Source organism: Heterodontus francisci, chromosome 30, assembly GCF_036365525.1.
Source record: "Heterodontus francisci isolate sHetFra1 chromosome 30, sHetFra1.hap1, whole genome shotgun sequence".
NCBI lineage: Eukaryota > Metazoa > Chordata > Chondrichthyes > Heterodontiformes > Heterodontidae > Heterodontus > Heterodontus francisci.
In genome coordinates this window covers 58,783,905-58,796,613 of record NC_090400.1, presented here as the reverse complement: position 1 = coordinate 58,796,613, position 12,709 = coordinate 58,783,905, and the positions used below count along the sequence as shown (strand labels likewise).

General features: G+C 53.0%; 1 protein-coding gene across 3 annotated transcripts in view; it reads right to left on the bottom strand.

Moving 5' to 3' along the window:
• The window catches only part of sarm1 (sterile alpha and TIR motif containing 1), a 29,119-nt gene extending 21,394 nt beyond the window's left edge, over positions 1–7,725 (bottom strand). For 2 of the 3 annotated variants that reach the window (XM_068010784.1, XM_068010785.1), the window contains exons 1-4: positions 7,264–7,716; positions 4,581–5,196; positions 2,506–2,718; positions 1,600–1,691 (exon numbers count right to left, since the gene is read on the bottom strand). In XM_068010784.1, coding sequence (XP_067866885.1) covers positions 1,600–1,691; positions 2,506–2,718; positions 4,581–5,196; positions 7,264–7,700 — 1,358 coding nt within the window. In that variant the 5' untranslated portion in view covers positions 7,701–7,716. Of the gene's footprint in view, positions 1–1,599; positions 1,692–2,505; positions 2,719–4,580; positions 5,197–7,263 lie in introns of all 3 variants that reach the window. The other variant, XM_068010783.1, reaches the window with a different exon arrangement.
• Between the last annotated feature and the right edge of the window lie 4,984 nt (positions 7,726–12,709).

Here is a 12,709-nt window from a genome sequence, read left to right as displayed (position 1 = left end):
AAACTGGCAGGAGTTGGAGACGAAAGTCACCGCTCGGCTGGGGCGCTGGACAGGACTGCTCCGAGTGCTTTCGTACAGGGGCCAAGCGCTGGTCATAAACCAACTGGTGGCCTCCATGCTGTGGTACCGGTTGGTCACTTTGGCCCCGCCCCCTGTATTTGCCACCAAGATCCAGAAGAAACTCGTCGATTTCTTCTGGGGCAAGAGGAAACACTGGGTCTCTGCCGCGGTCCTGAGTCTCCCGATTGAGGAGGGCGGTCAGTCGCTGGTGTGCGTCCGCACCCAGGCTGCGACTCTCCGCCTTCGGACCCTGCAGAGATACCTGTACGTCGAGCGTCCTCCCAGATGGTGTGCGCTGGTGACGTATTTTTTCCGCCAGTGTCACTGCCTTCAAGACGACACGCAGCTCCCGGTGGAGTCCGTTAGCCGCGCCTCTCTGAGGGAGTAGCCTGTCTTTTACCAGGATCTATTCCGAGTCTGGAACATGGTCGCCTCCAGTCAGAGCGCTCCCCCGCTCTCCTCCCCCGGAGGAGAGCGTCTCGGCTGCCCGGGCAGCCGACTCTGGGGACGGTCCGGCGGGAGGTGGAGTAGCCGAAACCCCCGGGACACCCCTCACTGCGGGTGGCGAGGGGGCTCGGGAGTGCGGAGTGATCCCGGCCGAGCTGACACCCGCTCGGCCGGAACTGCTCATCGGACCCAGGCCCCGAAACCGTCCTCGGGAGCCGGTCCCACACAACCCGAGCTGCCTCTCGGAAATGCCCTCCGTGCCATTCCAATCGGTGCGGAGGGGTTTCCTGTACGGGCTGCTCCTGCACACTCTCCACTTCCTCGCCCTCGTCAGCCGGCCGGACACGCCCTGGCGGTCCGCGTTGCCATCTGGCAGCGAGTGGAAACCCTGATGGAGGTCTCTCTACACGGGAGTCTTCCCCCTTTACATCGGGGACTTGGGGTGGAGGGTGCTGCACAGGGCAGTCCCGTGCAATAGACTTTTAAGTAGGTTCACGGACTCCCAGGCCGTCTGTACTTTCTGCGGCTTGGACGAGTCCGTGTTCCATGTATATATGGAGTGTGCGAGGTTGCAGCCCCTCTTTAAGTATTTGAAGGGGCTGCTCCTCAAGTTCTGGCTGCACTTCAGTCCCACGCTCCTGATCTTTGGGCACCCGGTGCGGAGGGGCTTGGGCCGGGAGGAGGATCTCCTCGTCGGTCTGCTCCTGGGCCTGGCCAAGGTGGCTATTCACAGGTCCAGGCTGCGGGCGTCAGGGGGTCCGTCCTCCCCGATTGTCTGCCCCTCTTCCGCGGTTACGTTCGCGCCCGGGTGTCCTTGGAGAAGGAGCATGCGGTGTCCGCCGGTACGCTTGAGGCCTTCCGCGACCGGTGGGCACCGCAGGGACTGGAGTGCATCGTCGACGCCGAGAATGGCATTTTAATTTGAGTTTTGTTTATTTCTCTTTTTAATAAAGTTATTTTAAAAATGTATATAAAGGGGGCCTGAGGAATAAAGGCCCCCTCGACATGAAATATATAAAAACAAGGTTAGATACAGAGTAAAGCTCCCTCTACACTGTACCCGCCAAAGGATCCCTTGGAATGCTCTCTCACCTTCTCCGAGTGATGCTTGAAAATATTCCAAAATCTTCCCGTAATTCTGAATCAGTAATCATCAACAGGAGATCCCCATCGACCTGCATCTCCTGACAGATACAGAAATATGGTTACATTTTGCAGTGATTGGTTAACTGACACACACACACACACACAAAGACACACTCACACACACAGACACACAGACACACACACACACACACACACAGACACACACACACTCATACACACACACACAGACACACACACACACACAGACAGACACTCACACACACAGACACACACACACACACAGACACACACTCACACACACTCATACACACAGACACAAAGACACAGACTCACACACACAGACACACACACACTCATACACAGACACACACTCACACACACTCACACACACTCATACACACAGACTCACACCCACAGACACTCACACAGACAGAAACACACACAGACTCACACCCACACACGCTCATACACACACTCACACACACAGACTCAAACACACAAACACACAAACACACAGACATATACAAGATCACAAGATAATTATGAATGTCAATGGCCATTCAGCCCATCGTAATTCACCCATCCAGACAGACCTTAATTGTAGCTTCCGAATGTTTCTTAATTGCTTCCATTCCCCTATCGAGACTTTTATACAATCTTCATGTGAAGCAGAATTTCCTGATATGAGACTGAAATTTGTCTGGATGCACAAAAACAGACAAAACACTGGTCTTTGTGTGTCTGTGTCTATGTTTGGGTCTGAGTGTGAGTGTGTTAGTATAGAGGTTAATAGAGCTAGAGATTACAAGGCAGAAACAGGCCTTTCTGCCACACCAGTCTGTGTTGCCGTTCCCTGGACCCTGTGATGACACCGGACACAGCTCTGCTCACCGAGACTCTCTCACAGTAGATGAGGAAGCCAATCTGCTGGAGCCACGTTCGAACCTCACCGGGTTTCCAGTTGGGGACGGTGCGAGAGAGTCGCCGAGGGATCTCCTCCCCCATCAGGTGAAGGGCTTTCTTGGCAAGGGTGGAGCTGGTTGCATTGCCAGAGTAACTGACCAACCTCTTCAGACTCTGCGTGGCTCCGATCTCGTGAAGTATCTGAAACACCAGGAACATTCTTTACTGCGGAGTTACTGTGTGAGCCAGACATGCTCAGCCAACACACCACGTCAGGGAACAGTGACCCCCAGAGAGAGTGGGCAACGGGGAGTGACTGAGTGCTGGAGGAGGGAGTGAGGAATGAGGAGTGACCGAATGTCAGAGGAGGGAATGAGGAGTGACTGAGTGTCAGAGGAGGGAGTGAGGAATGAGGAGTGACCGAATGTCAGAGGAGGGAATGAGGAGTGACTGAGTGTCAGAGGAGGGAGTGAGGAATGAGGAGTGACCGAATGTCAGAGGAGGGTGTGAGGAATGAGGAGTGACCAAGTGTCAGAGGAGGGAGTGAGGAATGAGGAGTGACTGAGTGTCAGAGGAGGGAGTGAGGAATGAGGAGTGACTGAGTGTCAGAGGAGGGTGTGAGGAATGAGGGGTGACCGAGTGTCAGAGGAGGGAGTGAGGAATGAGGAGTGACTGAGTGTCAGAGGAGGGAATGAGGAGTGACCGAGTGTCAGAGGAGGGTGTGAGGAATGAGGAGTGACCAAGTGTCAGAGGAGGGAGTGAGGAATGAGGAGTGACTGAGTGTCAGAGGAGGGAGTGAGGAATTAGGAGTGACCGAGTGTCAGAGGAGGGTGTGAGGAATGAGAAGTGACCGAGTGTCAGTGGAGGGTGTGAGGAATGAGGAGTAACCGAGTGTCAGAGGAGGGAGTGAGGAATGAGGAGTGACTGAGTGTCAGAGGAGGAAGCGTGGAGTGACTGAGTGTCGGAAGAGGGTGTGGGGAGCAGGGAGTGACAGTGAAGAGCTCGGCCACTCTCCCAGGTCCAGGGGACCGTTCAGCGAATGAAACAGCAAGAGTGAGGGGCCAGGGAGGAGGGGGAATGAACCAGGAATTCAATCCCTGTAACCCCAACAATACTTGCACACAGAGAGAGGGAGGAATACTGAGGGAGGGAAAGATATTGAGGGAGGAATACTGAGGGAAGGAAAGATATTGAGGGAGGGATAGTTAGGCAGGGAAGAATATTGAAGGAGGGATATTGAGGGAGGGATATTGAGGGAGGGATATTGAGGTTGGGGCTCAGCCAAATGTGTCCCACTATTTCATCCAACTTGGGGACAGGAGAGCGGGGAAAGCCCCAGGACCTCAACACAACGGGGGTTATTTTAGGGCTGATTCTCACTTTCCCTCACTGCCTCGCCTTTCCCTCACTCCCTCGCCTTTCCCTCACTCGCCTTTCCCTCACTCGCCTTTCCCTCGCTGTCTTGCCTTTCCCTCACTCTCTAACTTTTCCCTCACTCTCTAGCCTGTCCCTCACTCTCTCGCCTTTCTTCACTCTCTCGCCTTTCCCTCACTCTCTCGCCTTTCCCTCACTCTCTCGCCTTTCCCTCACTCTCTAGCATTTCGCTCACTCTCTCGCCTTTCCCTCACTCTCTAGCATTTCCCTCACTGTATCTACCATCTTCTCGCGAGCTGTCATTTTTTCTTCTCTCTACCTCCATCTTTCTCCTCTTTCTGTGCGCAGTCCTTTCCCCGTTACTCTCACCCTCTGCCCCTTCCCACAATTTCCCCCTCACTCCCACTTCTCTCTTCCTTTTCTCGCTACCTTTTCTTTATCTCTCCTGCCCCTTTCTCTTTATCTCTCCTCCTTCCCCCTCCCTCCCTCCATCTCTCTCACATTTCTCCATCCTCCCCTCCATCCTCACACCCCTTTCTCCACCCCCTCCCTCCCTCCGCTTTCTCACTCCCTTCTTTTAATCTCTCCTCTGTCCCTTACTGAGTTCCCTCTGCTCATTCTCTCTCTCTCCCCACACTCTCTCTCTTCTCCCTCCACGCTCTTCCCACATTCTGTCCCTCACTCAGTACCTGTGTTTTTCTCTGCTTGGATTTGATGCGAGCCTCCACACACAGGTAGAAAGCAGCCATGCACTGGGCCTCGCTCCTTGAGCTGTCCAACAGCTGCACCAGTCGCTGGAGGTAATCGGCAGTGCGTCCCTGTGAGTTATCCGTGCTGTCCAGCCAATTCCGTGCAAACTCATCCGGGTGAAGGGATGCAATAAACGGCTCCACCAGATCCAGGGTCCCCGACTTCTCCACCTCCTTCTCAATCTCCTTGTTGGTGGCCAGGACAGAGATAGCCAGGCAAGCATGGAATCGGATCAACTGATCCTTGGAGAAGGCCAGGGGGAACAGCCAATTGGCGGCTTTCTTCTTGATCATCAGCCGCTGATTGGCGTTCCCTCCATACATGGCGCAGTTGGCAAGTGCGACAGCACAGTGTAGCAGGATGGTGGAATCATTGCTACGGCACCAATACAGAATGCAGTCCAGGCACCCGTTGGTGATGAGCAGGTAGGACGTCTCCTCTGTGTGTTTGAACATGTGCTGCAAGATCCCTGAGACAGTCCTCACCATCTGAGGATCATCACAATCCTTCGCCAGGTCCAGAATCACTCCCAGGCCCATCCGAGCCATTCGGTCCCTACAACAATATACAAATGACAGTGCACTGAGGAAACATCAGTCAGCCAACGATACAACCAGAGACAATATAGGAATCACTTGTCAATAACAGACCAAGTTAATCTCTATCATCCTGGTAGTCACCTCATTCAATGACAATAATCATTTCTCTTTTGCTATTTCTCACTCTCATCTATTATTTCTTCTTTTTTCTTTTATTCTTTCTCTTTCTCATTGCCGCTTGGCTCCAGTTTCACATCCCTGATCATTTACAATAAGGTCCAGCTAAAAGGCTGAGGCCCAAAGTGCAGGACACAACCAAGATCCAAAAACACAAGTTAGTAAATGAGACAAATCAAAGATTATTGGTTTGGTGACACCAAGATTGGCTTTTAAATTCCTGCTCATTGCAGGAGGGAGGAGAGAGGAGACTGAGGGAGGTGGAGTTTTGAGATTCTGGGAAAGGGTGAGTTCGGAATAGAGGAATTGCTGGATGATAAGAGACCGAGGTCCATTTCCTTCACCTTCTGCCATTGGGTAATCACAGAGTGAGACTGTAGTTGCCATCAATCACCATCAGTCAGGGACACCGGACCCAGTTATCAAACTCAATCAAGTTACAATATTTTTCTTTTAACCTGAATTATTTTTTACTTTGCAGATTTCTTTCAATGACGCTCCCCCTCCCCATTTATATAAAAGCATGAAACTCCTGCCTGCTCTCGGCAAAGACCTCATCTGCCTGCAAAACTCTGCAGGCTATAGTGGGGAATAATGAAGGGTCCCAATGTTACCTGCCAGATCTCCGCTGGCCAGGTAAGGGTTAACACAGACCCAAGTGCTTTTCTTTTATTCAATACAGAGGTAGTTGGGTTGGATGCTTTTCCAAATAAATTTCCCTTTTATTTTCCTGTAATTATATCTCCCCTCCCACCCTCACCGATGGAAACCATGCCAACAACCCTTATATTGCTCCATCAACAGAGACCACATACATGTGACTCTCTTTCCCATTCTCCATCCTGTCTCCCTGTCATACGAACATACAAATCAGGAGCAGGAGTAGGCCACTCGGCCCCTCGAACCTGCTCCGCCATTCAATAAATTCATGGCTGAACTGATTACTCCACATTTCCACCTCCCCCCGATAACCTTTCACCCCCTTGTTAATCAAGAATCTATCTACCTCTGCCTTAAAAATATTCAAAGACTCTGCTTCCACTGCCTTTTGAGGAAGAGAATTCCAAAGATTCACAACCCTCTGAGAGAAAAAATTTCTCCTCATCTGTGTCTTAAATGGGCGACCCCTTATTTTTAAACAGTGACCCCTTGTTTGAGATTCTCCCACAAGGGGAAACATCCTTTCCACATCCACCCTGTCAAGACCCCTCAGGATCTCTCTCCACAGATGCTGCCAGACCTGCTGAGTGGTTCCAGCATTTCTTGTTTTTATTTCAGATTTCCAGCATCCGCAGTATTTTGCTTTTACCCTCAGGATCTTATATGTTTCAATCAATTCACCTCTTACTCTTCTAAATTCCAGTGGATACAAGCTTCGCCTGTCCAATCGTTCCTCGTAAGAAAGCCCGCCCATTCCAGGTACTAGTCTAGTAACCCTTCTCTGTACTGCCTGCAACGCATTTACATCCTTCCTTAAATAAGGAGACCAGTACTGTACACAGTACTCCAGATGTGGTCTCACCAGTGCCTTGTATAGCTGAAGCATAACCTCCCTACTTTTGTATTCAATCCCCCTCGCCATAAACGATAACATTCTTTCCTTAGGGACAGGAGGAGGCCATTCAGCCCCTCGAGCCTGTTCCTCCATTCTATTAGATCATGGCTGATCTATATCTCAACTCCATTGACCTTTCTGCGGCCCCAAATACCCAACAAAAGCCAGTAGATGAAACCATGGTAATCTTGCAGTTCAATCCCTTTGTCATGAGTTGACCAAGGATTTATCTTCCTCATTACTTGCTGTGTTTGAATGGGAACTCTTTGTGCTTCATGTCCAAGGACCCCCCCATCATGTCCCAGACTGGGTTCCTGTGTTCTCAGTGACAGGGACTGTCTCTATTGTTACCTGTTCTCTGCGATGAGGATTTGCTCCAGTAATTTGGCTGCCTGGTATTTAATGGACACATTCTGGCCCCGGAGCAGGTCCAGGAGATGGTCCACGACCCCCTGCAGCCGGATCTGCTCGCACAGAGCCGAGGCCACCTCCCTGCCCAGCCCCGGGAGGAGCCAGGCTTCCTCCACCAGCCGGTAAATCTCAGCCAGCGAGCCCCGCGTCTCCTCCGGGCTCCCGGCCGCTCTCAGAGCCCCGGCGGCGGCTCGGAGCTCCGGCATCAGCCGCTCGCAGGCTTCCCCCGGGCTCGGCTCCAACTCGGGCTCCGGCTCGGTCAGTCTGTCCGGGCTGGACATTGCGGACATGCTCCGGCCGGTTGGAAAGCAGCACAACAGGGCCCAGCTCCAGCTCCGGCTCCGCTCCGCCCGGTCCCTTCCCCGCAATAACAACATTACATCATCCCGGAGCCCAGATTCACATTCAGCTCCACTCCGGCTGGACAGAGACCAGGAGAGAGCGCAGCACATCCCAATATCCCAAACCAGGGAGAGCTCAGCACATCCCAATATCCCAAACCAGGGAGAGCTCAGCACATCCCAATATCCCGAACCAGGGAGAGCTCAGCACATCCCAATATCCCAAACCAGGGTGAGCACAGCACATCCCAATATCCCAAACCAGGGAGAGCTCAGCACTTCCCAATATCCCAAACCAGGGGGAGCTCAGCACATCCCAATATCCCAAACCAGGGAGAGCTCAGCACATCCCAATATCCCGAACCAGGGTGAGCACAGCACATCCCAACATCCCGAACCAGGGAGAGCTCAGCACATCCCAATATCCCGAACCAGGGTGAGCACAGCACATCCCAATATCCCGAACCAGGGAGAGCTCAGCACATCCCAATATCCCGAACCAGGGAGAGCTCAGCACATCCCAATATCCCGAACCAGGGAGAGCACAGCACATCCCAATATCCCAAACCAGGGTGAGCACAGCACATCCCAATATCCCAAACCAGGGTGAGCACAGCACATCCCAATATCCCGAACCAGGTTGAGCACAGCACATCCCAATATCCCGAACCAGGGAGAGCTCAGCACATCCCAATATCCCGAACCAGGGAGAGCACAGCACATCCCAATATCCCAAACCAGGGTGAGCACAGCACATCCCAATATCCCAAACCAGGGAGAGCTCAGCACATCCCAATATCCCAAACCAGGGAGAGCTCAGCACATCCCAATATCCCGAACCAGGGAGAGCTCAGCACATCCCAATATCCCAAACCAGGGAGAGCACAGCACATCCCAACATCCCAAACCAGGGAGAGCACAGCACATCCCAACATCCCAAACCAGGGAGAGCACAGCACATCCCAACATGCCAAACCAGGGAGAACACAGCACATCCCAATATCCCAAACCAGGGAGAGCTCAGCACATCCCAATATCCCGAACCAGTGACAGCTCAGCACATCCCAATATCCCAAACCAGGGAGAGCTCAGCACATCCCAACATGCCAAACCAGGGAGAGCACAGCACATCCCAATATCCCAAACCAAGGAGAGCTCAGCACATCCCAATATCCCACACCAGGGACAGCACATCCCAATATCCCAACATCCCAAACCAGGGACAGCACAGCACATCCCAATATCCCAAACCAGGGAGAGCACAGTACATCCCAATTTCCCGAACCAGGGAGAGCTCAGCACATCCCAATATCCCAAACCAGGGAGAGCACAGCACATCCCAATATCCCAAACCAGGGAGAGCACAGCACATCCCAACTTCCCGAACCAGGGAGAGCTCAGCACATCCCAATGTCCCAAACCAGGGAGAGCACCGCACATCCCAACATCCTAAACTAAGGAGAGTTCAGCACATCCCAACATCCCAAACCAGGGAGAGCACAGCACATCCCAATATCCCGAACCAGTGACAGCACAGCACATCCCAATATCCCGAACCAGTGACGGCACAGCACATCCCAACATCCCGAACCAGGGACAGCACAGCACATCCCAATATCCCGAACCAGTGACGGCACAGCACATCCCAACATCCCGAACCAGGGAGAGCACAGTACATCCCAACATCCCGAACCAGGGAGAGCTCAGCACATCCCAATATCCCAAACCAGGGACAGCACAGCACGTCCCAATATCCCAAACCAGGGAGAGCACAGCACATCCCAATATCCCAAACCAGGGAGAGCACAGCACATCCCAACATCCCAAACCAGGGACAGCACAGCACATCCCAACATCCCAAACCATGGACAGCACAGCACATCCCAACATCCCAAACCAGGGAGAACACAGCACATCCCAATATCCCAAACCAGGGAGAGCTCAGCACATCCCAATGTCCCAAACCAGGGAGAGCGCAGCATATCCCAATATCCCGAACCAGTGACAGCACAGCACATCCCAACATCCCAAACCAGGTAGAGCACAGCACATCCCAATATCCCGAACCAGGGACAGCACAGCACATCCCAACATCCCAAACCAGGGAGAGCACAGCACATCCCAATATCCCAAACCAGGAACAGCACAGCACATCCCAACATCCCAAACCAGGGAGAGCACAGCACATCCCAATAGCCCAAACCAGGAACAGCACAGCACATCCCAACATCCCGAACCAGGGAGAGCACAGCACATCCCAATATCTCAAACCAGGGAGAGCTCAGCACATCCCAACATCCCAAACCAGGGAGAGCTCAGCACATCCCAATATCCCAAACCCGGGAGAGCACAGCACATCCCAATATCCCATACCAGGGAGAGATCAGCACATCCCAATATCCCAAACCAGGGAGAGCACAGCACATCCCAATATCCCACAACAGGGAGAGCACAGCACATCCCAACATCCCAAACCAGGGACAGCACAGTACATCCCAATATCCCAAACCAGGGACAGCAGAGCACATCCCAATATCCTAAACCAGGGAGAGCACATCACATCCCAACATCCCAAACCAGGGACAGCACAGCACATCCCAATATCCCAAACCAGGGAGAGCACATCACATCCCAACATCCCAAACCAGGGACAGCACAGCACATCCCAATATCCCAAACCAGGGAGAGCTCAGCACATCCCAACATCCCAAACCAGGGAGAGCACATCACATCCCAACATCCCAAACCAGGGACAGCACAGCACATCCCAATATCCCAAACCAGGGAGAGCACAGCACATCCCAACATCCCAAACCAGTGACAGCACAGCACATCCCAATATCCCAAACCAGGGAGAGCTCAGCACATCCCAATATCCCAAACCAGGGAGAGCTCAGCACATCCCAATATCCCAAACCAGGGAGAGCACAGCACATCCCAACATCCCAAACCAGGGAGAGCACAGCACATCCCAATATCCCAAACCAGGGAGAGCTCAGCACATCCCAATATCCCACAATAGGGAGAGCTCAGGACATCTCAATATCCCAAACCAGGGAGAGCACAGCACATCCCAACATCCCAAACCAGGGAGAGCACAGCACATCCCAATATCCCAAACCAGGGAGAGCACAGCACATCCCAATATCCCAAACCCGGGAGAGCACAGCACATCCCAACATCCCAAACCGGGGACAACACAACACATCCCAACATCCCAACATCACAAACCAGGGACAGCACAGCACATCCCAATATCCCAAACCAGGGAGAGCACAGCACATCCCAATATCCCAAACCAGGGAGAGCACAGCACATCCCAATATCCCAAACCAGGGTGAGCACAGCACATCCCAATATCCCAAACCAGGGTGAGCACAGCACATCCCAATATCCCGAACCAGGTTGAGCACAGCACATCCCAATATCCCGAACCAGGGAGAGCTCAGCACATCCCAATATCCCGAACCAGGGAGAGCACAGCACATCCCAATATCCCAAACCAGGGTGAGCACAGCACATCCCAATATCCCAAACCAGGGAGAGCTCAGCACATCCCAATATCCCAAACCAGGGAGAGCTCAGCACATCCCAATATCCCGAACCAGGGAGAGCTCAGCACATCCCAATATCCCGAACCAGGGAGAGCACAGCACATACCAACATCCCAAACCAGGGAGAGCACAGCACATCCCAACATCCCAAACCAGGGAGAGCACAGCACATCCCAACATGCCAAACCAGGGAGAACACCGCACATCCCAATATCCCAAACCAGGGAGAGCTCAGCACATCCCAATATCCCGAACCAGTGACAGCTCAGCACATCCCAATATCCCAAACCAGGGAGAGCTCAGCACATCCCAACATGCCAAACCAGGGAGAGCACAGCACATCCCAATATCCCAAACCAAGGAGAGCTCAGCACATCCCAATATCCCACACCAGGGACAGCACATCCCAATATCCCAACATCCCAAACCAGGGACAGCACAGCACATCCCAATATCCCAAACCAGGGAGAGCACAGTACATCCCAATTTCCCGAACCAGGGAGAGCTCAGCACATCCCAATATCCCAAACCAGGGAGAGCACAGCACATCCCAATATCCCAAACCAGGGAGAGCACAGCACATCCCAACTTTCCGAACCAGGGAGAGCTCAGCACATCCCAATATCCTGAACCAGGGAGAGCACCGCACATCCCAATATCCCGAACCAGTGACAGCACAGCACATCACAATATCCCAAACCAGGGAGAGCACAGCACATCCCAACATCCTAAACCAGGGAGAGCTCAGCACATCCCAATGTCCCAAACCAGGGACAGCACAGCACTTCCCAACATCCCAAACTAAGGAGAGCTCAGCACATCCCAACATCCCAAACCAGGGAGAGCACAGCACATCCCAATATCCCGAACCAGTGACGGCACAGCACATCCCAACATCCCGAACCAGGGACAGCACAGCACATCCCAATATCCCGAACCAGTGACGGCACAGCACATCCCAACATCCCGAACCAGGGAGAGCACAGTACATCCCAACATCCCGAACCAGGGAGAGCTCAGCACATCCCAATATCCCAAACCAGGGACAGCACAGCACGTCCCAATATTCCAAACCAGGGAGAGCACAGCACATCCCAATATCCCAAACCAGGGAGAGCACAGCACATCCCAACATCCCAAACCAGGGACAGCACAGCACATCCCAACATCCCAAACCATGGACAGCACAGCACATCCCAACATCCCAAACCAGGGAGAACACAGCACATCCCAATATCCCAAACCAGGGAGAGCTCAGCACATCCCAATGTCCCAAACCAGGGAGAGCGCAGCATATCCCAATATCCCGAACCAGTGACAGCACAGCACATCCCAACATCCCAAACCAGGTAGAGCACAGCACATCCCAATATCCCGAACCAGGGACAGCACAGCACATCCCAACATCCCAAACCAGGGAGAGCACAGCACATCCCAATATCCCAAACCAGGAACAGCACAGCACATCCCAACATCCCAAACCAGGGAGAG